The sequence below is a fragment of the Camelus ferus genome, chromosome 4 (assembly GCF_009834535.1).
Source record: "Camelus ferus isolate YT-003-E chromosome 4, BCGSAC_Cfer_1.0, whole genome shotgun sequence".
NCBI lineage: Eukaryota > Metazoa > Chordata > Mammalia > Artiodactyla > Camelidae > Camelus > Camelus ferus.
In genome coordinates this window covers 69,127,193-69,149,927 of record NC_045699.1, presented here as the reverse complement: position 1 = coordinate 69,149,927, position 22,735 = coordinate 69,127,193, and the positions used below count along the sequence as shown (strand labels likewise).

At 54.4% G+C, this 22,735-nt stretch overlaps 2 protein-coding genes across 6 annotated transcripts in view; one reads left to right on the top strand and one right to left on the bottom strand.

The window, feature by feature from the left end:
• PTPA (protein phosphatase 2 phosphatase activator) overlaps nucleotides 1-6,411 on the bottom strand; it is a 29,138-nt gene extending 22,727 nt beyond the window's left edge. For 2 of the 3 annotated variants that reach the window (XM_032478620.1, XM_032478621.1), the window contains exons 1-2: nucleotides 6,159-6,411; nucleotides 2,138-2,235 (exon numbers count right to left, since the gene is read on the bottom strand). In XM_032478620.1, coding sequence (XP_032334511.1) covers nucleotides 2,138-2,235; nucleotides 6,159-6,189 — 129 coding nt within the window. In that variant the 5' untranslated portion in view covers nucleotides 6,190-6,411. Of the gene's footprint in view, nucleotides 1-2,137; nucleotides 2,236-6,030; nucleotides 6,050-6,158 lie in introns of those variants that run through there. The other variant, XM_032478622.1, reaches the window with a different exon arrangement.
• Nucleotides 6,412-6,606: 195 nt separating this feature from the next.
• CRAT (carnitine O-acetyltransferase) lies at nucleotides 6,607-22,139 on the top strand. 3 transcript variants are annotated; one of them, XM_032478617.1, is made up of 15 exons: nucleotides 6,607-7,139; nucleotides 8,562-8,690; nucleotides 9,500-9,763; nucleotides 12,344-12,462; nucleotides 13,670-13,723; nucleotides 14,282-14,447; nucleotides 14,796-14,970; nucleotides 15,377-15,555; nucleotides 16,105-16,205; nucleotides 16,615-16,734; nucleotides 16,900-17,022; nucleotides 17,119-17,254; nucleotides 17,826-17,888; nucleotides 18,626-18,763; nucleotides 19,414-22,139. In XM_032478617.1, exons 1-15 carry the CDS (start codon nucleotides 7,113-7,115, stop codon nucleotides 19,627-19,629), a joined length of 2,010 nt encoding a protein of 669 aa, XP_032334508.1. In that variant the 5' UTR covers nucleotides 6,607-7,112; the 3' UTR covers nucleotides 19,630-22,139. The 3 variants fall into 3 exon arrangements, with proteins under 3 accessions (XP_032334508.1, XP_032334509.1, XP_032334510.1); XM_032478618.1 differs by lacking the exon at nucleotides 8,562-8,690; XM_032478619.1 differs by lacking the exon at nucleotides 6,607-7,139 and having other exon boundaries at nucleotides 8,688-8,824.
• The last annotated feature ends 596 nt before the right edge of the window (nucleotides 22,140-22,735 follow it).

The window sequence follows — 22,735 nt, the reverse complement described above, 5'->3', positions numbered from 1 at the left end:
CCCTGCTCCCACATGGCTCACAGTCTCTTGGTGACTAAAACTGACTAAAACTCAGGACTTTCTTATGAACGTGATTGTATGCAAAGTCACCACCAACAGCACCATCATCACAGCAGCAACAGTCATTACGCCCATCGCTCAGTGAGGCTTACCATATGTCTTGCACTGGGCCACATGCTTTTCTGGCTTTACATCATTCAAGCCTCCAAACAGCCCCGTTTTACAGTAGACGCCTAGCCTAGGTACTGAGGTTAGGCACTTAGCCTAAGTCGCAAGAAGAGAAAATGGCAGCCCTGGGCTTCCAGCCCTGACCTCTCTGACCCCAGGCCTGTGCTCCTGGCCACTGCACTCTGTTGCCTGGTGAAGAGCTTTGGCCACAGCGCAGTCACCTGTCTGGCCACAGCAGGTCCACACCCTTGACCAATAAGCTTCAGAGCAAGCGAAAGGTTTCCATCAGGTATTGGTCAATCTATACCTCCAAAAACTGTCAATGTCAAAAGGTTGGAAAACTCCCTGCAAAGCATCAGATAGTAAATATTTTGGGTTCTAAGGGCCCCATAGCTTGGTTCACAAATTCTCAACTGTGCCCTTGTACCACAAAAAAAGCCATGTAAACCAATGAGCATGGATGTTTTCCAATAAAGTTTTACTTACCAAAATAGGGAGGGGGCCAAATTAGGCTGGCAGGCAGTCATCTGCCCACCTGTGGCCTATGACACAGCAGCTCTAGAGTCAGATGACCTGGGCATGAATCTCTGGAATCTCATCTCAACCACTAACTGTGCCGCCATGCTAAATGTCTTCACCTCCTGGCCTCAGTTTTCTCACCTTCAAAATGCAGGTGACCACAGAGCCCCCATCCCAGAGCTGTTGTGAAGATTAAATGCACTGAAGTACCTGGCACATCATAAACACCCAGTCCTCCTTGGAAAACATTTAGGGGAAAAGCAAGGAACTAAAGCCATGTTTGGATTCAGACAATCCTGCAGGTTCAGGAAAGAGCATTAGTTCTCAACCCAGGGCGGTATGTCTCCCTGGGGACTTCTGATCTGTCTGGAGACATTCTCAGTTGTGATAACTGGGGGGAGAGGGTGCTACTGGCATTGAGTGGGTAGAGGCCAGACTGTTACTAAACATCAGACAATGCACAGGGCAGCCCCCATGCCAAAGGGTTATCTGCCTCCAAATGTCAATAGCGCTGCGATTGAGAAACCCTTAGGTAGAGCAAGATGATGAAAGGACTCAAACCGTGTCCTTTGAGCAGCTAAAGGGACTAAGGCGTTTATCCTGGTGAAGGCTCAAGGGAGACCACAACTCAGAAAGACGTAACCATCCCCAGATATTTAAAGGGCAGGCTTGGGAAAGAGCAGCCAGAAAGGCCTGCATGACCCCCAAGTCCCAATGAGGCCAAGACACAGTAGCTGTAGTGTTTAGGCTCAATGTAAGCACAGCAAAGTCTTCATAGAAAACCTGCCAAGCTTGCCAGGACCCCCAAGCTAGCCCTTCTATACAAGTGATGCTCCCCACGCCAGCTGACCAGACCAGGTAGAGGTAACCGGCTGGAGCTGGCCACAAGGCCTTTCCCGGGAACTTGAAACTGGCTTTCTTTTTCTCAGTCCCAGTCTTTCCACAGCCTATCCCAGAAGCTCAGGAGGCACAAGCTGCCCACCATAGGGATGGAGCAGCGCAGAAAGCTGAGGTCCTATTTTCTGGTATTTTTAGGCTTAGCCACCTCCCTGGCTAGGTTTCCATGTGGTTACCTTCTCTCCCTTTGATTCACTGGCTCCCAATTTGCTGTTACTTATAACCAAGAATCAAAGTGACCTACCTGATCAGTTAGGATGTTCAGCCAATACAGTAACACCCAAGGGGTGATGGCTTATGAGAACCAAGAGCATTACTTTCCAGGGTTATCCTTACTCGGGCCACGAGATACTTTCCCACTAAATACTGCCCCTGAGGAGGGAGACACAGCCAGCTCCCCTGACACCTCTCTTCCTAGCTTCTAAACAGCTCTGGCTCCAAAAGCAAGAAAGGTCAGGAGCTCACAGCCTCACTCAGGCCTAGAAAACCAATGTTTTGAAAAAGCCCGTTTCTCATCCCAGTTCCAACCGCACAGTGCAGACACCACTGGTACCTGAGAACGCTTCCATTTGCCCATGTCTGGAACAGTGTGGATCTCTTTTTTTGGAATGATGAAGTTCTGAGTGGCTGGAGGGCTATCCTCTGAAGAATCTGGACAAAGAAAATGAAAAAGCAATCAGATAAACAGACTCTTCCCCTCCCAACACACACACATACACACACACTTCTAAACCAACACTCCAATACCCAAACCCCAGTGTAAACCAGACATGTAGTCCCAGAATAAAGTATTGGCTCGTTAAGCCAAACCCACTGGCCTCCTGCCTTTCCTTACTCTGCAAGGAGCTGGGCAGTACTGGCAATCCCCTCAACAACTGATACTCCAGTGGCTCTGCCATGCCCTCTCCTCCTGCTCCCCAACCAGGCAGAAAGGTTAGAAAAATAAAACCAAGTTGACCTTTCAGACATATAAACAGGCAAGTCAAAGAAGAAGGAGAAAAACAACACATGGCCAATATACACTTGAAAAAAATCACCAACCTCCCCAAATAAGCAAAGATGAGACTGCTTTTCTAAATCAGGTTGGCAGGTTTAGAACATCTGGCATTGATTGGGGAAGGAGAAACAGGAACTCTCCTGCACTGCTGGTGGGAGTCTTAGAGGGTAGAATCTGCTGAGGGGGCAACTCGGCACTGTCTTTTGAAGTAAAAACTGCATATACCCATTGAACCAACAGTAGGAAACAACCCTTCAGATGTGCCCACAGAAACAGACAAAGATGTATAGAAAGGTGCTTACTGCATTTAAAAAAATTAGAAACCCAAATATCAATCAATAAAGTGATGAGTAAATAATGATATGTCCATATGATGGAAATCTTCCTAGCTTTTAAAAAGAATAAAAGCTAAATTACTGACAGAGGAAGAACAGCCAAATACTAATAAGTAAAGAAAAAAACTGTACTACATTGTATATAATAAATCTTATTTTTGTACAAATAACTATACATACTAATATAAACAATACACGTACCCATTAGCACATGCATCAGAAAAACCTAAAGGATTAAACACCAAAGTTAATAATAGTCATCGCTAGGAGGTAAGATTTATAAAGGACTTCCATTGTCTAAGCTACATATAACTACTTAAAACTAGCATATAGTACTTTTGTAATCAGAAAAAAATATTACTTTCAATGGAGTTTCTATATTTTCAGAAGTTGAGGGAAAGGAAAATACAGGGTAGTTCCATGTGCTAACCTAGAGGCAAACTCTACCAAAGCTGACTGCTTTGATGACGATGAGTGTTCAAAAATATCTGCCCCACCCTGCAGGGTTCCCCTTCACTTTGTGACACTGGGAAATACAAGCCTTCAGTCTCTTACCCAAAGTCCCCAAAATTCCAAAATCCCAAAGTTTTTGGTTTTTTTTTTTTCCAGTAATTTTAGCATAGACTCATTTGATATAAAACTTAAACCTAAGCTGATATAAGAACACTTACAGGCTTTATGTATCCCACTTGGTCGAAATTTATGTTTTGCTGCATAAATCTTTTTGTTTGATTATGAGACACTGCTTTCTGAAATCTGAAAAACTCTTAATTCCAAAATACACCTAGGGTCCCAAGGCTTTAGGGTTGGGAATTGTGGGCCTGAATCTACTATTGGATAGTTGTCAGGTTAGTAAGCGCTTCCTTTAAAAATGAAAACTCTCCAAGAAGAGTAAAAGGACTATCAGTCACTCACAGTTTAGTATAAACTTGTCTCATTGCTGTTCTCCTAAAACCTAGCTCACATCAGCTGCCTGGAGAAAAGGGGACAAGGACCTAAGTAGGTTCTAGGACACGTGACAATTGGGGGAATAGAGCCTGCATGGAGAGGCCCTGAGGAAAGGAAAAGTGCCAGGAGACCTGGAGATCTAAGGAGACAGAGAACCTGGGACAAGAGCAAGGCAAACTCTGCCTAATTCAAAATTCAAACGAGGGCCCCCCGAAAGAGACCAGAAACTCTCTTCCTCCTCCCACCTTCTGCAAGTCCTGTTCCCAGAACCTCAAATTGATGACCCTACTATTAGTAAATTGCTACTTTAAGTAAGATGCTAAATTAGAAGCTGTGTAGGTCAGGTGACCTAACCGCATTGTTTTTATAGGAAAACATGCTCTACATTCCAAATTATCAACTTGCAAATGATCTCTGGGAACAGACGCTTTTCTAAGTTTGAGAGAACTGTTCCCACAAGGGGATAGCCCTCCTAACATTATTTCAAAGGGAGGAAAATCTCCAGGCCAGGCCCTGTTTCCAGAGGAAAGGCTACTTGGTGGAAGTTTGCAACAAATCACTGACGAAACACACAATTCGCCAGACCACGCAATCCCAAATCAAAAAAACCAGCCTTCAAACTTGGGACTGTGATAAATGAGGTCAGACCCACAGCCCCTCCAGCCTCAGATTCCATCTCTGACAAAAGTGCCACAAGACAGTGGGATCCCCTACAACTGGATGAAAACATCCAGAGTTTTAGAGATGTTTCTAAAAAAAAAACCCAGAGAGTATATTATCATCTACCGTTTGGTAACCTGTCTACATGTTCAACCTGTACCATCTCTGAGAAGGATAACAGTAACCTACGTTTACTGACTACCTACCACGTCCCATGATTTGCCCACATCATCTACGACACAAACACTACAATTCTGTGAAGGAGGTACAGTAGCTCCCTTTTAAGAGATAAGATAACAGGCTCTCAGAGGCTGTGACTTGCCAGGCAGAGCCAGGTCCATGTAATTCCAAAATCCAAGATTTTCACTACTATACAGTCTGAATTAAGCAGTTCTTCCCACTTGTTCCTAAATGTCCTATTTTAAACTTCAAAGAAGGACCACCTCCTGGGAACCGGAATCTTCCCAGCCACAGATAACCTCCCTGAGCCTTCCCCTCTCTCAGGGCACAGGTCCTACCCTCCAAATCCCCCATGACCCATCTTCAGAGACACATTCATCTCACTGATAATTTTGTTTGCCTATATCCTGATGTCATTACCAGAACTCCTAAGAGCACATGGACACAAGTTTTGTATCAAATAAATGCCCTAAGAGACCATACTCAACTCTTTTGTTCATGGGGGGGGCCCTCTTTTGTTCTTCAAAATCTCTCCCTCCTGAGACCTTCCCAGAGATCACAAATGACAAAACAGGGAAGTAATACCGAATGGTTTCAAAACTACCTGTTTTGAAACAGCTGTTTAGCCAACCTATTTACACCTCTGCCAGAATTTTAAAAGCTATCTACCATCAGTCCTTCTTAGCTCAAGAGGCGAGGGGGTTGGTCAGCAAACACCTTTCCATTTCCCCAGGTTATGGGTCTAAGAGCATCCTTTGCCTAGCACTTCCAGCCCAGTTATTTGAGATGAACTAAAGGAAACCACGGTGTAAATAAAAGTTACAGATGGTGAGGCCAGAAAGAGACTCATCTCCCTGCACAACCAGCCTTTTTAAATTAGTGGTTTAGACGACCAAGGGCAGTTTCTCTCAACAACTTCTTAACCACTTAAACTCCAGAGCCCGGCCTCCGAAGGTGGAGAGAGGGTAGGTGGATGAGGGGTGGTCATGAAGTGGGGAGGCTGGAAATGGGATCGAGGCAGGCCCAGGCCCAAGGAGCACCACCCCCGCCCCCCGCCTGAGCAGGGTCTAATAAAGAAGGAAGCCGTCATCCTGACTGGCTTGATCCCCACCAGGTCAAGCGCTGATGTGAAAAAGGCCTCCCTTCTGGCCACAGTGCTGCCCACACGACCCTCGGGCAGCTCAGGCTCCCCAAGTCCTCGTGTTGCGCCCCACCCATGACCTCTTTGCAGCCCCGGGTTCCTGTCCTCCTTCCAGATGCCGCAGCACTTTTCTCTCAGGGCCCCTCAACTCTTGCTCCTCCTCGGGGCCCACGAGGAGCGCTTACCCCTCGAGTTCCTCCATCTCCCGACCCTCCCCTTACTGAGACCCCCCACACCACACCCCTTCTCCGCCCCCACGCCTGGCACCGCCTCCGCGCCCCCACTCCACTCCAGCCCCGGCGGCCCGCCTTACCTGGCAGCGAGTGCCGCTCGCCTTCAGCCATCTTCCTCCCGCCAGAAGCCGGCCCAGGTGCCTGCAGTCCCCTCTCACCTTTCACCCCCGCACGCACCCAGCCTTTCTCCGCTGCACCACGCGCTCAGAGCTTCCCGGAGACAAATAAGCAGCGGCCGGCTATAACCGAAAACCGAGAATTAAAGTCACCCCAGCGAAGCCGACCGCCATGTTGGTGCGGGGCACTCAGAGAGCATGCCCAGCAACGGCCGGCTGGCGGCGGCCGCGCTCACCCCGAGGCGGCGGCCATGTTGGTGCGGGGCACCCGGGAGCATGCGCGCCAACGGCCGGCCCGCCCCCCGACGGGCCAGCCGCGGACCGGGAGGGCACTGGGAGCGCGGCAGCCATGCTTTTGCGGGGCGGCCCCCACCTGTCATCTTCGTGCGTGGCTCTGACCCTATCCCGAGGAATATTAGAAGACACTCCCCTGTCAACATGGTTGTGTTTTCCCACCACTCCGGGAGCAGCGCTCAAGGACACCAAAAGGACTGAGAGGGGTGCACACCACTGCCTCCAACAGTTTGGACGGCTAATGGAGGTGGGAGAGAGCGAGCTGGACGGCGAACTCCACCTTGCTCCTCTTTCGGCGTTCCACCTCCTCGCGGGGTCCCCAACCGCTAACTGCGCCCCGGTCCCGCCCCCGGCCCCGCCCCGCGCTCGTGGTTAGCCACCGGGTTCCGCAACCGGCCGGAGGCCCCGCTCGGAGAAAGTCCCCCTCCCCTACCCCCACCCCACCCCCGGCCGCCCACCCGCCCGGCCCGGTGGGTGGGCGCCGGGCCGCTTCTACCCGCTGGCGGCCGTGACTCGGCGTCCTTGCCCCAGAGCCTCTAGCTAGGACCCGCCCACGGCGGCGGCTTGGACTTTGCCCAGCGCAAGGGACGGAGCGGATTGTGTGTTCCTGGGCAGGCCGCAGAGATGTTAGCCTTTGCTGCCAGGACCTTGGTGAGTGCGGCAGGGAACCCGGGCTGGCGGGCCCTGGACGGGGAGGGGCGGGCGGGCGGGCGGGCCGCGCCAGCCGCAGAGCTGCACCCGCATGGGGAAAAAGGCCGTCGAGGCGATACAGCTGGGCGGCCGCCGTCCGGCGTGGCCAGCAGCTACTGGGATGAGGTCGGCAGGTGGGCTAATCCCGTTTGGCAGAGAAGGAGACTGAGGTTCAAGGTCAGAGGCTGGGTCGAACCCACATGCTGTGGCGCTAAATTCCAACGACTTGGAAAAGACAGTGAGGATCCTGGCTTCAGGCAGCACCTCCATCCACCCTTAGACCCAGAGCCAACGAGCAGAGAGACCAGGGATGTCTCCCCACAGTTATTCTCCGATTCACACATCTGTCCCATGCTCAGCTGGAGCCACTTCTCCAACCCCATCCAGTTTGTCAGCTTTTCCGGGCTTATCAAATGGCCCCTGGGGAATGGTGTGTGGACAGAGAAACTCAAGTGAAGGTATCAAGCTGAGCTGCTCAGAAAGTCCTCAGAACTAGCAGAAGGAAGCAGGTGGCAGCCCCGTGCTCTCCTTTTCCACCGGTCCCTCCTGGGACGTGACTGAAATCTACACACCCACACTCTCAATATCCCCAGAGAGCAGCTTGGAGCAAGTGGTGCTGCTATCCTAATTTGGATTCCTTCCCTCTCTACTCCAAGCGTATCTCCCTCTGTCTGTGCCAAGAAGGGTGTTCAGGTACTGCTGGGCCCAGAGGGCTAAGAGTTCCCATCCACAGGCCCAGAGGTTTTTCTAGATCTTCCGGGACCCTAGAGCTCCTCCTCACCCTTGCCACTGCCACCTGAACTGTGTCACCTCTGGATTATCCTCCAGGACCTGCTAGGTGGCCTGGTTACTTTACTGCCAGGAAGACTGAGACAAGGAGAGAAAAAAACTTGACTAGAATCCCCTGGGTCTGGTGACTCAACTCTAGCTCAATCCAAAGTCAGCATCCTTTGGCTTACTGTTAAGGCTCAAAGTTGTCTACTCTTAACACCCCATCCCCCACTGAATGAGCCACAGCTCAAGAGAACCAGGCTTTGGTGGAAGAGTGGCCCAGAAGGGCCTCATGAGTCCCAGAGGGAAATATCCACTTAAGCCCTTTCCCAGTGTTTGCTCCTTTGCACCAACCACAATTTTCAAGACTATATTCATGGTTGTGGTTTAACTTCGGCAGCGAAGCAGTTTCTGCCCTCCAGCCAAGTTTTCCCTGATCAAAGAGACCTATGCAGTTTCCAGCAGGTGGATTTTTTAACACCTCTTGGCCTGACTCCCTGGCACTGGGCCCATCTAGGGAAGGAAAGAGAAAGTTTTCCAGGTGTCCTCCTATTCTGGTGCACACCCCACACGCACCGTCTCATCAGCTCCCTTTTTCTCCATTTCTGGAAGCTAAGGAGGGTGGAACAGCTGCTCCTGCGACAGCCACAACCCAGATGCCACCACAGCCACCATAGCCATCGTCATTGCCATCTCTGCCTCCCCCTGAATCTCGGCTCTTGTCTTCTCTTTCCAGCCCAGGCAAGTGGCTGCCTCTTGCTAGGTTCTGCTCACCCACTTGGTAGCACAGTTAGGCTTAGAGATCCAGCCCAAGGCAGACAGACAGGGCTCAGAACCTCAGTCCTGCCATGGAGGACAGGCAGCAGAAGGAGAAGGTATGAAATGGAACCTCTGCCGCTTGCCTGCCCATTGCTGCCAGCAGCCTCCAGCCTTCCTGTCTCTTTCTGCCCTCCTCCAAGTCTCCAGAGTCTCTCTCTGCCAACTCTCACCCTCCTTGCCAGTCCACTCAGCTCTCTCTTGCCACAGCGCTGCCCCCATGCCTCCCCAGCCCCACCCCACAGATAGGAGAAAGCCCGAGGCCTTGCCCTCAGCCAAAGGTACTGTTATCATCTGGCTCTCTCCGATTTTCTCTTCTTCCCCCCTGTTTCCCAACTTGGAAAGGGTGGGAGAAAAGGAGGTGGGGACCTCCGGGAGGGAGTGGTTACCTCACATGTCGTCCCAGGACGAGAAAGGCAGAGCCCTGTGCACCCAATAGGTGAGAGGTCGCTCTGACCTCTGCCACCCCCAACAAGTGCCATTGCCAAGGGCTTCTCTGAGTCCTGCCAAGATCAATGGCCACACCCCACCCTCCCCCATCCCTACCTGCATCTCCAGGCCCCTAAGAGGTGGAGACACCTACATCTCCAGGGCTGGGAAAGCATAGCAGGCACCACCCAAGAGGCGTCTCTGACCCAAGGAATTGGGCACATAAGTGCCCAGGACTAGCTTTGGGAGTGCCAGGGCCTCCCAGAGCCGCTAAGAGAATGAGCAGGGTGTTGTGCTGCCTGCAGGTGAAGCCCCTGGGCTTCCTCAAGCCCTCCTCCTTGGCGAAGGTTTCCAGTCGCTTCAAGACACACCAGGACTCACTGCCCCGACTGCCCGTGCCCCCGCTCCAGCAGACCCTGGACCATTATCTCAAGGCACTGCAGCCCATCGTGAGCGATGAGGAGTGGGCCCAAACCAAGGAGCTTGTGGAAGAGTTTCAGACCCCGGGGGGCGTAGGGGAGCGCCTGCAGAAGGGGCTGGAGCGCAGGGCCAGGAAGACGGAGAACTGGGTGAGTAAGAAGGCAGGGGGCACAGCAGTCCCCTTGGCTCGCATGGAGGATGGGGGGAACAGGGACCTCCCCAGAGGCCCTGGGTGGTTGTGAACATCCCTCCCGTGGCCTGTTGCTGGCTACACACTCAAAACTTTCCAACTCAGGCTGCTCTGGTGCATCTGTTTGTACCACAGAGTTTCTTGACCACCTACTCTGTGCCTGGCACCAGGCAGGGGACTGGGTGAGAAAGGACACTGTCAGTGGTGTCTTGTCACTGACGTTCAGGTAGGGCGGAAAAAGGACACACGTGAGAGGTCATATCAGAGAATGGAATTCTATAGAAATAAAAAGCACGATGAGAGGGTGAGGGTAGAGAAGGGCAACATCTTCATTCTGAAGGGGCAGGGAGGGTGTCAGGTCTGAGACAGAGGAAACAGCACTGGCAAAGGAGGCAGCAGCTGGTGAGTTCGGGGACAGAGGCTGGGGTGGAGTGCAAGGGTAGGGCGGGGGCCCTAGGAGGAGGCACCTGGACTTGAGCTCAGTGGGAGGGGGGCTGCAGGATGGTCTCAACGGAATTTGTGACAGATTGTCCTGGTTCTGCCTCCGTCTGTCACGCATGTGTGTTGGGTGTGTGCAGATGTGTCTGCACTGATGCTGCATGCATGTTGCTTTCCGTATGTGTCTTACACTTCAGTGTAAAGTTAGAAATTAGAAAGGACTGCCCTGCTACTGGAAGGGAAGCGAGGGTGGGAACAGGAGCCCAGTGACGAGGCTGGTACCATCACCCCGATGAGGTGCTGTGGGGAGAGGTTCCGAAGTCATATCCAGGATATGTTTTGGTGTTGATGGCACTTGCTGATTGGGGCAGGGATGGCAGGAAGGCTGGCAGACAGTCCTGGCCTAAAGCAACTGTGTAGGGGAAGGGAGGGGGGATTTGTTGAGAGAGGGATGACGTGGGGAAAAGCAGGTTTTAGGAGAGAACCAGAGGGGGCATCTGGTAAAATGAGAGATGCTGTGAGGGAGCAGGTGTAAGGGTAGGGCTGCACACAAGAGGTTGGGGGCATCAGCTGGTGACCAGTACGTGTGAGCCTTGGCAGGTCAGGACCTCGGACTCTGGATTAGAGAGTCTGGAGTCTGGCAGTTTTCCAACTCTGGTTAACCCAGAACTGCTTCTTCAAACACAAGCTTCTGGCGGAAGCAACTGGGGGCACCACCCCCTCTCCACTCACAGGGCCCTTAAGGGGCTCTCCCACTGCCCAGCAGACTCTCACTCAGGGATGCCTACATCTGCAGGGTCTCCCCTTGTCTCCCAGGCTCTGGGCAGAGACTCTCAGATCACTGGTGGAGTGAGGGCTCTTGTATGAAGGCATCCCAGCTGTGTCCACAAGGGGAGGGAGCTCCTTTCTGCCCCTCCCTAATCTGCAGATAAGGAAACTGAGGCCCAGAGAGATAGATTAAAGTCCCAGAACCACACAGCAGCTCTCAAGGCGGCCCCAAGCTACACAGGAGGATCTGGCTGACCAGGGGCCCTGTCTCCCTGTCACGGATCAGCAGACAGCAGTCGCCCACTGGCCTGCTGTGCAGTCCGGGCACTTTGCCCTCCTTTATCCATTGCCAAGGGACCAAGGCTAGTGACCTGGTGCCACAGGCCAGCAGTTCCCCAAGGGGAATCTGTGGTGATGAGGCACGTCCCCCTGCTGTTTAAGATAGAATGAGGAAGCACAGCAGGGGCTCAGGTCTCCAGGGGTTGAGGGACTTGCCACAAAGAGGCATACGGGCCTGTGCTTGGAGAGGTGTGTAGTGGGGACGATGTTGCTGTCAGCACGTAAGGCTCAAGGGTGACACTCACCTGGGAGTCTGCACAGTCCCAAGACAGGAGCCTTTAGCAATATATCCACGGCTGGTCTCCAGGGAGACACGGCTTACCCACTGGAAATAGCCCCGCCCTGGGCAGAGGACGGCCCGCCCAGTAGATACGCAGGGTGTATCAGCCACATCTTTTCACTGGTGCAATAATTTGTCTTCACCATGAGCTTCCCTCAGATTGCCCTGACCTTGACATCCAGGTGGGTGTCCATTCCCCAGTCTGACACCAACAAAACTGAGACCACAGTTGGTCAAGGTCGCACTGAACACTGTGCTCCTGCCTCCCTGGAAAACGCCCCACCTGGGACAGGCAAAAACTCACGCATCAGCCTTTTTTTTTGTATAGCTTTCTCTTCTTTTATTTTTATTTATCAGACATTTTTACTTGCAAAAGCACTAAAATCATTGACCTAAAATGTGTAAGGTAAAGAAAAGTGATTGACATTTCTGCCTCTGTTCTTCCCCCCGCCCCAGGTTTCCTGCCAGTCTTTTTTTCTTGGCAGTGTTGCCTGATTTCCCTTGCTAGTGCTGATTGGCTCAGTCTAAAGGGAAGATGATGGGACACTGCTGGTGGGTTTAAGGGATTGGTGGGGTTCTATCTGAATGTTCACTTTGACAATCTCTGCTCCCCAGAGAGGGCAGAGGGTACCCATCCAGGTCCTTTAGCCCTGGTTGGGAAGGGGCACCAGGTCCCCACCTACACCTCCTCACAGGCTCTGGTCCTTCCTTCAGCTGTCCGAGTGGTGGCTCAAAACAGCCTACCTCCAGTACCGCCAGCCCCTGGTCATCTGTTCCAGCCCTGGTGTAGCACTGCCCAAGCAGGACTTTGTGGATCTGCAGGGACAGCTCCGGTGAGTGGCTAAGGCGCGTTCAGGGCGAGGAGGCAGCAGAGGTAGCGCTCCGGACATCTCCAGAGCCCTGAAGTCCACTTCCCCCAGGAGACTGGAGGGGCCGCAGCCCTATTCATTATCTTTCATCCCCACAAACAGCCTTAGGAAGTAGGGAGCATCATCCCTGTTTTATAGATAGGGAAACTGAGTCTCAGAGCCGGGAAGGGACCTGCCCAAGGTCACCTTTCAGGATTGGCTGACCCTGGCAGGAAGTAGGATCTTACTGGCTCCAAAGCTTCATAATTGTTAACCACCCAACTGTGGACCAGGTCCCCTTCCTCATGCTTAAACCTGAGGCTCTCCCTCACCCCATTGCTAGCAGTTCACTCCCTCCTTCCCGCTCTCCTCAGCTGGCCACAGGGGTGACCTTTGTACACAGTCCCCTTTTCCACATTCGGTCATATCACTTGCCCTGGCTCTGTTCCAGTCCTCCAGGGGATAAAAATACCACTGACAGGGCTCTCCTGTCCACAGACTAGCAACTCACAGCCACCACGGCTTCTCTTAAAGGGACCAGGGTACCCCAGAAAGGGCCAGGGGTTCAGGCCCAGGAACTCCAACCAGTTGTCCCCATGTTGGGGGCCAGGAGCACCCCTGGATGTCAGGCATGGTTGGTGTGTCCCAAACAGTCCAGGGAGGAAGGCCAGGCTGTGCAAGGTGGCCTAGGGAACACAGAGGCTCAGAAACAGGAAGGGACTTAAGAGAGGGGACACCTCAAGCCACTGCCCTCCCATTCACAACCCCCCTTCCCCTGAGGTCCTAGGTCCCTCCATAACTGGTGCTTCAGAGCAGGGTGACCACCTTCCAGACTCTAGGCTGTGGATCAGGGCCTTGGGCCCTCCGCGGGTGGAATCACAGTTGGGCACTGACTCATAATCTAGTCATAATCACGCTACTGTTCATTAGCACTTAAATTCTGCTGGTTGGTTGCCCAACACATCACTCTAATCTCTCTTCCTAGAGATTACTTGGGTCCCCGGGGGGTGGACTGGGACTGGAACACAGGTTCTGCACTTGAACTCCCCCACCCTCTCTGAAAGCAGTGACAGGAGTGAAACAATGGGTCACTTCCCTGGGTGAGGCCTCTCCCTCCACACAGGTTTCCCAAACCCAGGGACCTCCCTGTGGGGGTCCACACAGCCTTCTGATCTCTGATTGGCCCCTCCAGGTTCGCTGCCAAATTAATTGAGGGCGTGTTGGATTTCAAGGCCATGATTGACAAGTGAGTAGTTCTGCTCCTGCCCTGACTGCCTAATTAGAACAGCTGCTCCAGCTGGCCCAGCCCAACCCCAGGACTGTCCCCCTCCCTCCCACCCTCAGCGCAGCCTGAGGGCTGGGTAGACCCAGAACTCAGTTGCTTTCACTCCCATTAACCCAGCCTCTGTTGGGGTTGAGGAGACAGACAGTAGGGATTGGGACACCTGAGTCCTCCCTCTGCTCCAGTTGCTGGAACCTCCTCCCGATGACCCTATCCCAAGAGACTCCTGGAATGGGCTTCCCAGCCAAAGAGGACCCTAGAGGTTGACTTGCTGCTTCATCTTCTTTCCTGTGGCAAACTGAAGCCCAGAAGGGGAAGGGAGTTTCCAGGGTGACTCACAAGCAGGGTGGATTACAGGCCTCCCGACCCCAGTCCTACTCAGACAGGCCCACTGCTCATGCTGAGGGGGAGGAGGGACGCAAGGGGGCCCAGCACTGCTTGTGTGAGCCCCGCTACCTGGCCCAGCCCGCAGCCATACCCCTCAGCTCCCTGTGCCTCCTTCCTGTCCCCTCGCCCCTGCAGCGAGACCCTGCCTGTGGAGTACCTGGGGGGGAAGCCGCTGTGCATGAACCAGTACTATCAGATCCTGTCCTCCTGCCGCGTGCCGGGTCCCAAGCAGGATTCAGTCGCCAACTTCAGCAAGATTAAGAAGCCACCCATGCACATCACCGTGGTGCACAACTACCAAGTGAGTGCCCCGCCCCCCCCCCCCACTGTCCCACAGCCTCGGCCCCAACGCTGTTGCCGAGGAGGAGGGGGCAGGGCCAACACACTTGCCTGAGTGCCCTTGGGGATAGACAGCCCTGGGCACCTGCACTGAGTGTCCAACTAGGCCCTGCCTGGGGGACGCCAGGAAGGGCTATGAGCCTGGCAGCCCGAGGAGAGCAGTGCAAGGACCTCCTCCCCTCTCCTCACCCTCGGCCTGTTGCTGTCCCCTCAGCTGGGGTGCCAAGACCAGGAGGAGGCTGGGGTGGGAGGTGACTGCTGCTCGTCTGAGGCTCCCCACCAGCCCCCTTCTCTCCACCCACCTGGACAGTTTTTTGAGTTGGACGTGTACCACAGCGATGGGACACCCTTGACCTCAGATCAGATCTTCACGCAGCTGGAAAAGATCTGGAACTCGTCACTACAAACCAACAAAGAGCCCGTGGGCATCCTCACCTCCAACCACCGCAACTCCTGGGCCAAGGCATACACCACTCTCATCAAAGGTACCCCCAGAGGACAGGCCTGCACCAGGCCCTGGGCAGCCACAATTCTCACTGAATCCTCTCAACTCGCAGTGGGTGTTGTTGCCCCATTTCACACAAGAGGAAACTGCAGCTCAGTTGGGTTAAGTTAGTTTATTATTTCTATTAAGTAGCAAGTTGCAATGAAAATCCAAGTCCTCTGGCTGAGGACCCCACCTTCACCTTCCCTCCAAATCCTGTGTTGCTCAGGGGCATTGTCCCCAGAGTCACCTGCTGTGTTGGGTCCCCAGCTGCCTCACCAGCTCTCTGTGCAACCCTGGGCCTCTGTTTCCTCCTTTCTTTTTATGGGTCAGGTGTTAGGCCCTGCCTCACGGAGTGCTGTGGGGCTCCCTCACCGCCACCCCACCCCCCACACACGTCTCCACAGACAAGGTGAACCGGGAGTCAGTGCGCTCCATCCAGAAGAGTATCTTCACTGTGTGCCTGGACGCGCCCATGCCGTGGGTCTCTGAAGATATGTACCGCAGCCAGGTAGCCGGCCAGATGCTGCACGGCGGCGGCGGCAAGCTCAACAGCGGCAACCGCTGGTTCGATAAGACGCTGCAGGTGAGGACCCAGCAGGGCTGTGACTCCCACCCAAGACACGCAGCCAGGCTTGACCCACTGCCGCCTTGGGACTCCCTGCCCTCCCTCAGAGCCTGGCTCCCCTGGCTTCCCAGCTTGTAAAGCCGGAGGGGAAGTCAGCAGGTGGACGCGGCTGTAATTACCAGCAGTCAGCCTGTCATTATCAGCCCTGGCCCAGAAACCACTGTCACCTCCAGCATGCCCATCAGCAGATCAGAGAGAGCCTGGGATGTGGGGCCAAGCAAAGTGGCACAACCATGACTCTCCCTCTGTACCTATAAAATGGGGTGGTGGTAGGACTCCCTGGAAGGGAAGTTGTGGGAACTCAGCGAGGTATGTGAGTGCAGGACGTGCTTAGTGTGACCTGAGACCTTAGTGTTCCAAGGCCCCCAGTGAGTGTTAGCTGTTATTAATAACAGTAATAGGTCAGCAGGACCCCTTGAGATGGCTGAGAGGCCCTTCCCATGGGACCCAACCAGAGAGTGGCTCCAGGGACCTGGGGCTGTCAGGGATCCCCATTCCCCTCTGCAGTTCATCGTGGCAGAAGACGGCTCCTGTGGGCTCGTTTATGAGCATGCAGCAGCAGAGGGACCCCCCATCGTCGCCCTCGTGGACCACGTCATGGAGTTCACGTGAGTGTGGTTCCCCCACCCTCCACCCAGTTCTCCAGCTCCTGATGACAGGTGACACAGAGGCGACACAGACTAGCTTTTAAAGGGGAAATGGCATTCTCCCTTAGACCTGGGAATCTCTTTTTTCAGAGGAAGCCAGAAGAAGGCCTGGGTTTGAGTTGGTCAGACCTGGGTTTGAATTCTGGCTCTGCCACTTCTCAGCTGTGTGACCTTGGACAAGTCCCTTCCCCTCCTCCATTAGCCATTTGAAAGCTGGAATGAAGGCGGATTGCAGAAGAACAAACCCAAGAGTCTCCCTGGACTGGCCCCCTCCAGCTTCAGGAACCTATCCTCCCTATCCCAATCCCGGGGATGGACCCAGTCTCCCAAGGCTCCCGGCAGGAGCCTGAGACCCCGACATCCCATGCAGGAAGAAGCCTGAGCTCGTGCGGTCTCCCATGGTGCCCCTGCCCATGCCCAAGAAGCTGCGATTCAACATCACCCCTGAGATCAAGAGTGACATTGAGAAGGCCAAGCAGAACCTTAGCATGTGAGTGCTGGGCCGTGGGGCCCCTCGAGCCAGAACAAGAGCCAGCTCTGTCATTGTGCCTTGCTGGCTCTGAGACTGCCCTTGGGCCCTCCCAGGGGTTGGGAGGCTGCCCGGTGCCAGCTGCTCACCCACCTCCACCCCACCCCCACCCCACCCCCACCCCAGCATGATCCACGATCTGGATATCACTGTGATGGTGTTCCACCACTTTGGAAAAGACTTCCCCAAGTCGGAGAAGCTGAGCCCAGACGCCTTCATCCAGATGGCACTGCAGCTGGCCTACTACAGGTGCGCCCTGCCCCGCCTCCCAGGAAGGAGGGATGAAACCTGGGGGTAGAGGTGGGGGAACCTGCCAGGGGTGTGCTCAGCCCATCTCCCACCCAGGATCTATGGGCATGCGTGTGCCACCTATGAAAGCGCCTCTCTGCGCATGTTTCACCTGGGCCGTACCGACACCATCCGCTCGGCCTCCATGGACTCGCTGACCTTCGTCAAGGCCGTGGATGACCCTAACGTGCCGGTGAGAGGTCTGGGGCAAGGGTGGGCGAGCTGGACTTGAGCCTTCTCCCTTCCTGCTCATTCTGTCAACACACATTGAGCACCTACTGTATTCCAGTCCTATGGTGGGCACTGGGAACCTAGTAGAAGATGGGCCATGAATTTATCAGTGCAGTTTTCTGGCAGCCAAAAATAGAAAGGAACTACAGGTGCTCTTTGAACAATGCAGGGTTTAGGGGTGCCACGCAGTTGAAAATCCAGGTATAACTTTACAGTCAGTCCTCTGTATCCACAGATTCAGCCAACCACAGGGTGTGTAGTACCGTAGTATTTACTGAAAAAAAATCCGCGTGTAAGTGAATCCACACAGCTCAAACCCAAGCTGTTCAAGGGTCAGCTATATTCATTCAGTCGTCAGCACTGAGCACTTGCCCTGTGTCAGGCCTCAGCCAAGGACTGTCCAGAGAGATGGCAGATCCAGTTCCTGCTCTCAAGGAGCTCAGAATCCAGAGCTGGAGCTGGGTGGGGTGTGGGCTGCCGGGGAGGGGCCAGAAGCACGAGGCTTCAGCACCCACTCCCACTCCCCCTCCTAGGAGCACCAGAAAGTGGAGCTGCTGCGGAAGGCCGTGCAGGCCCACCGAGCCTACACGGACCGGGTGAGTGAGCCTGCACATCCCTACTCGCCTGACCCTGGACATTTCTCACTTGCCTGTTCATCCCTGCAGTAAATGGCTGCTCCCCTTAGCATCAAGCACCCCTCCCCTAAGCCCTGGGGCATTTGGAGCAAGGCAGAATATCCCCATTTTAAAGTTGGAGAAACCAAGGCTAGGCCCAGGGACTGCTCTGGCCCCAGGTTAGCCTCTGGACCTTGTGTCATGCTTTCTCCCCAGGGCCTCTGGAGCCCAGGATGCTGAGGGTATGCCCTGTCTGGCAGACAGCAGGATTCCTGCCCTCTGACGGCTTGGGCTGCAGTCACGGGGTGGAGGTCTGGTTCCCATCCTGGCCCTGAGCACCTGTACGTGCCAGGCTTTGCCCCTGTCACATGCAGATGTCTGTTTAGATCTCATTGCCACTCTGCAAAGGGAGTTAATGACTGTCCCCATTTCACAGATGAAAACATGGAGGCTCAAGGTGTAAGTGACCTGCGAAGGTCCCACAGCCAGGATGAAGCCAGGCCACCGAGCTACAGGCCTGTGCTCTTAAATTTCACCCTGTCCTGCCTCCCTGGGCAGGACCCTGGGCCTTAGTTTCCCTATCTATGAAGTAAAGGCTCTCCTGCCTGGCTGTTTTGGTCTCATGGGTCTGGGAGGCCAGTGAATGGAAGGCTCCTGAGGAGGGCAGCAGCGCCTTGTGGGCCTGCAGCCTCAGTGCCTGACAGCTCCCCCTCCCGTAGGCCATTCGTGGGGAGGCCTTCGACCGGCACTTGCTGGGTCTGAAGCTGCAGGCCATCGAAGACCTGGTGAGCATGCCCGACATCTTCATGGACACCTCCTATGCCATCGCCATGCACTTCAACCTCTCCACCAGCCAGGTGGGTCGCTGCCCTAGGTGCCCTGGGGTGGGATGGAACAGAAGCCACTGGAAATGAGCTGGACAGAGGCTGTGCTGAATGGAGCCAAGGTCCAGAACATGGTCAGGCTTTGGTGGTGCTGTGGCCCACACAGGTCCACTCCCAAAGCAGCTGAGTTCTGGAGGAGACGCTGGGGTCAGGGGGGTTCACTGCAGCTTAGGCAGGCTGAGGAGGAGTCAGGACCCACCCCCACCCCCAATGGAAGAATGGGCTTCATTCATTCACTGGTCAGACATGAAGGAACATCTGATCCATGCCAGCCTCTGCGGGGCCCTTGGCCACAGCAGGGGCAGACCACTGTCCCTGCCACAGAGGCTCACAGTCCAGGCAGGAAGCGCAGGAAATGAGGCAATGATGGCCCCTTGGAAAGTGCTAGGGGATCAGGGGAATCCCGAGGAAGGAGCAGTTAAAGGCCACCAAGAATGTCAGAGAAGTCTCTGTAACTGCACCCCGAAGGATGAAAGGGAGTAACCTGTCCACTGGAGACGAGAAAAAGGCTTGGGCAGAACACTGGGGGAGCAGAGACATGGAAAGGCTGGCTGCTGCCACTTCAGGGCTGGCAGGGAGCCAGCGGGGTAGGGATGAGCGCCTTGGTCCTGTGCCGTCCCCAGGTCCCCGCCAAGACAGACTGTGTCATGTTCTTTGGGCCTGTGGTCCCAGATGGCTATGGTGTCTGCTATAACCCCAGGGAGACACACATCAACTTCTCCATGTCGGCCTACAACAGCTGTGCCGAGACCAACGCTGTCCGCCTGGCGCACTACCTGGAGAAGGCGCTCCTAGATATGCGCGCTCTGCTGCAGAGCCACCCCCGGGCGAAGCTCTGAGCCTCCTTGCTTAGGCCTGCCAATGCCACAGCCAAGCCCCGTCGGAGTGGGTCATGCGCCAGGCTCCACTCCTTCTCTCCCTCTTCTCCTGGGCCCCAAAGATCTGACTGAGCCAGAGCCAGAGACAGCATCCCCCAGCAGGGCCTGCAGGCCTAGACAAGTGCCTTCCATGGGTCCTTGCCTAGTCCTGGGCTGAGTTCAGAAGCTGAGCAGGCAGTGGGCCCAGGTGCTCAGGTGTCTCACCCACTGAGGCCTCCTCAGGGGAAAGCAACCAGCCGAGCTCATCCCTTGTCAGGGTAGGGGACTGGGTAGGGAACTAGGAAGTCCTTGTCTTGCTAGCTCAGCTCTGCCCAGTTCCTGGCACCTGCAGGGCTGATCTGGAGTCTAAACCCCAATCCCCAAGCTCCCAAAGACCTAGAGACAGGATTACTTGGAGCTGAGGGGCCAGGGTGCAAGGTGTGCTGGTGGGGAAGTCTGTCCTGCATTGCAGCGCCATCCCTAAGTGGCTCTGTGCTCTTCCAGACGATGCAGCTCTCGGGCCCCAGCTCGCTTGCTTCCATGCTGCTTGATTCCTGAACTGTATCCTGATTGTACGATAGCAACACGCACAGCAATTAATAAAGGGGAAATTTGTTGGTAAAGAGTTGTTTTAGTCTAGAAGGCAGGCAGGGTGGGGCAGACTTCTGGCTTTGCCTTCCTCTAGCTTTCCCTGCATTTGGGAGCTGGTGTCCAAGCAGCCAGTGGGCTGAATGGAAGGCCTCCTGGAGGAGCCAAGGGCCAGCTCCAACCTCAGGACTCTGCACCAGAACAGCACTCACCCCAGCCCACGTTCTTCACAGATAACTCCCACCTACCCATGACTGGGCCTCTCCAGTTCCATGGGCTGCAGGTGGGGACAACTCTCCCAGGGGACTGTGGGGCCCTATAGCCTCAGGTTTGGTGATCGGAGCAGTGTGTGCTGACACCCAGGGCCCAAGGCCTCATCTGCTGCCCCGCACTGAGCCCAGAAGGAGTGGTGGCTGAACAGGTGTTCTGACCCCCAGCCCTAGCCACTGCCTTGGGCCATCAGGCCCCAGATCATGCAGTCACCCAACCAGAACTCTATACTTGTCCCCACCTTCATGCACTTGTGCCAGAGTCAACTGGGTGGCTTGTGGAGAGAGAAGGAGCATTCTGGCCCAAAGGAAGGCACATGTGAAGCCCCAGAGGAAGACGCCAAGTGTGGGAGGTCACCACGCCTGTGGGTGAGATGCTTCACGCCCTGCAACGGTCATGTGAAGAGGATGGGGCCTGTGGTTGTCTCCATTTTTCAGATAAGGAAGCAGGCGCTCAGAGAGGGCATGCCATGTTTTCAAAATCCCAGGGAGCAAGAAGTGGAGCTCAGACAATGCAGGGAGTGGGTGTCGCCTGAGGCCTGGCTGCTCCTTGGGACCTCAGCAAGGCTGGCAGGGTAGCGTAACACTGAGGAAGGGGTGCACGGGGGCCCATTCAGGCCACAAGCAGGAGGACCTGAAGACAATACCACTGCAGTAACACAGAGGCCTTGCTGTGCCACTGGAGAGCAGGGCTGCCCATGGTGTCTCCAGGCTGGGTCACCTAGTCTATACAGTGGAGATACGCAGTTCCTCTGGGTACCCCGTGGAGTCCCAGGAAGCACAGCCCACAGCAGGAGCTGAGTGCTGTGTGAGCAATACTAGGGCAGGGCCGCCACCACCCGGCCTGGGGCAGCAGGGGAGGAGACAGGGATTCAGGCTGAGAACACTGCAGACACCCACCCAGGATTCCTGAAACCCCATTTCTAAGAACCACATACATCTGCCTAGGCAGGATTTTTTTCCCAAAACAGCATCCCTCAGAAGTGAAGTCATCCCATTGCATTTGAGTTGTTACAGGTCTCAATACAGAGGCTCACTCAGTTCTTTAGAGCAGCAAAGTACTGTTTGGAGAAGACACATTTAGCACCTACAACCCCAGTCAGTTTAGATGGAGTGCTGAGAGGTCCCCTGGTGGAACTGGTAAGGAAACAAGTCAAAGTTAACAGTGAAGATTTAGTAATTATTCCTGAGGGTATAACCTATGACCTCACGCTTTGCAAGTGCTGGGTGCAAGACAAGCGAGTGCTTTAAAGGTCTCTGGACAAGTTGGCAAGATTACCCACTCCTACAGGATTGATTTTTAAAATCCAACCGTCTGTTATGCCAAAGGGTTTGGAATAAAATTTCCAGGCACAGCATCATGCATGAAATCCAGAAGGTGCTGCTGTATACCAAACTGCTTACCCGCTGAGCCCGGGAGGAGTAGGGCAGCAGGCCCAGAGGTGGTCCCAGGGGCAGACCCTCATACCAATGATACAGATGAAGAACTATAATTTTTTTTTTTGCAAAATATGAATGGAAAAGAACTGTTCTAAATTCATGTATTTTGTGCAATACATCAGTTGAAATTTGAGAATGTAATATAATTAATAAAAGTAATAAAGATGGCTTGGTTTTTACCTAGAACCTCTAAAAGTTTGTCCAGTTTGGCATGAATTTGATTTTGGCTCTCTTCACTGGGAAAGTGCAGTGGCTGGAATCAAGAGCAGCCCTGGAGCGGAGCCCTGAGGTGGGGTGAGGGCTGGACCACACGGACCATGTTAAAGACCTGGGCTTTAATCCCAAGACACTGAGGAGGATGTTTTAGGAAGATGCTGAGGAATGGATTGAAGGGGCCTAACTAGGGTGAGGATGAGGGCAACCTGCCAGGAAGCTTTGCTGCCTCCTGGCAGGGGCTAGTAGGGGCCAGGACCCAGACTGGCCTGGGAGGCAGCGAAAGTGGCTGTTTCAAAGATGCTTAAGAGATGGAGTGAGCGGGACTTGGTGACTGACTGAAACAGGGAAAAGGAGGAGTTAGGCGACCCGTAGGTGGGGTGCCGGGCAGTTCTCTGAGAGCCCAAGCCGGGGATGTGTGTGAGTGGGGGTAACCTGAAGTGAGAGCAATGGATTTACCGAGGACTCAGGGATGCCCAGGGCTCACCAGACAGCCCTGTTCCTCTCTCCTGCTGCATTCTGGGAAACATCACAGAGGCCATTCAAACCCTGGCTTTGGGGGCTGGAGGGGACTAGAT

Coding starts and splice junctions, on each gene's coding strand:
- CRAT (XM_032478617.1), top strand. CDS start 7,113: ATGTTAGCCTTTGCTGCCAGGACCTTG. Junction 7,140..8,561: donor CCTTTGCTGCCAGGACCTTG/GTGAGTGCGGCA, acceptor CATTTCTGGAAG/CTAAGGAGGGTGGAACAGCT. Junction 16,735..16,899: donor GCCAAGCAGAACCTTAGCAT/GTGAGTGCTGGG, acceptor CCCCCACCCCAG/CATGATCCACGATCTGGATA.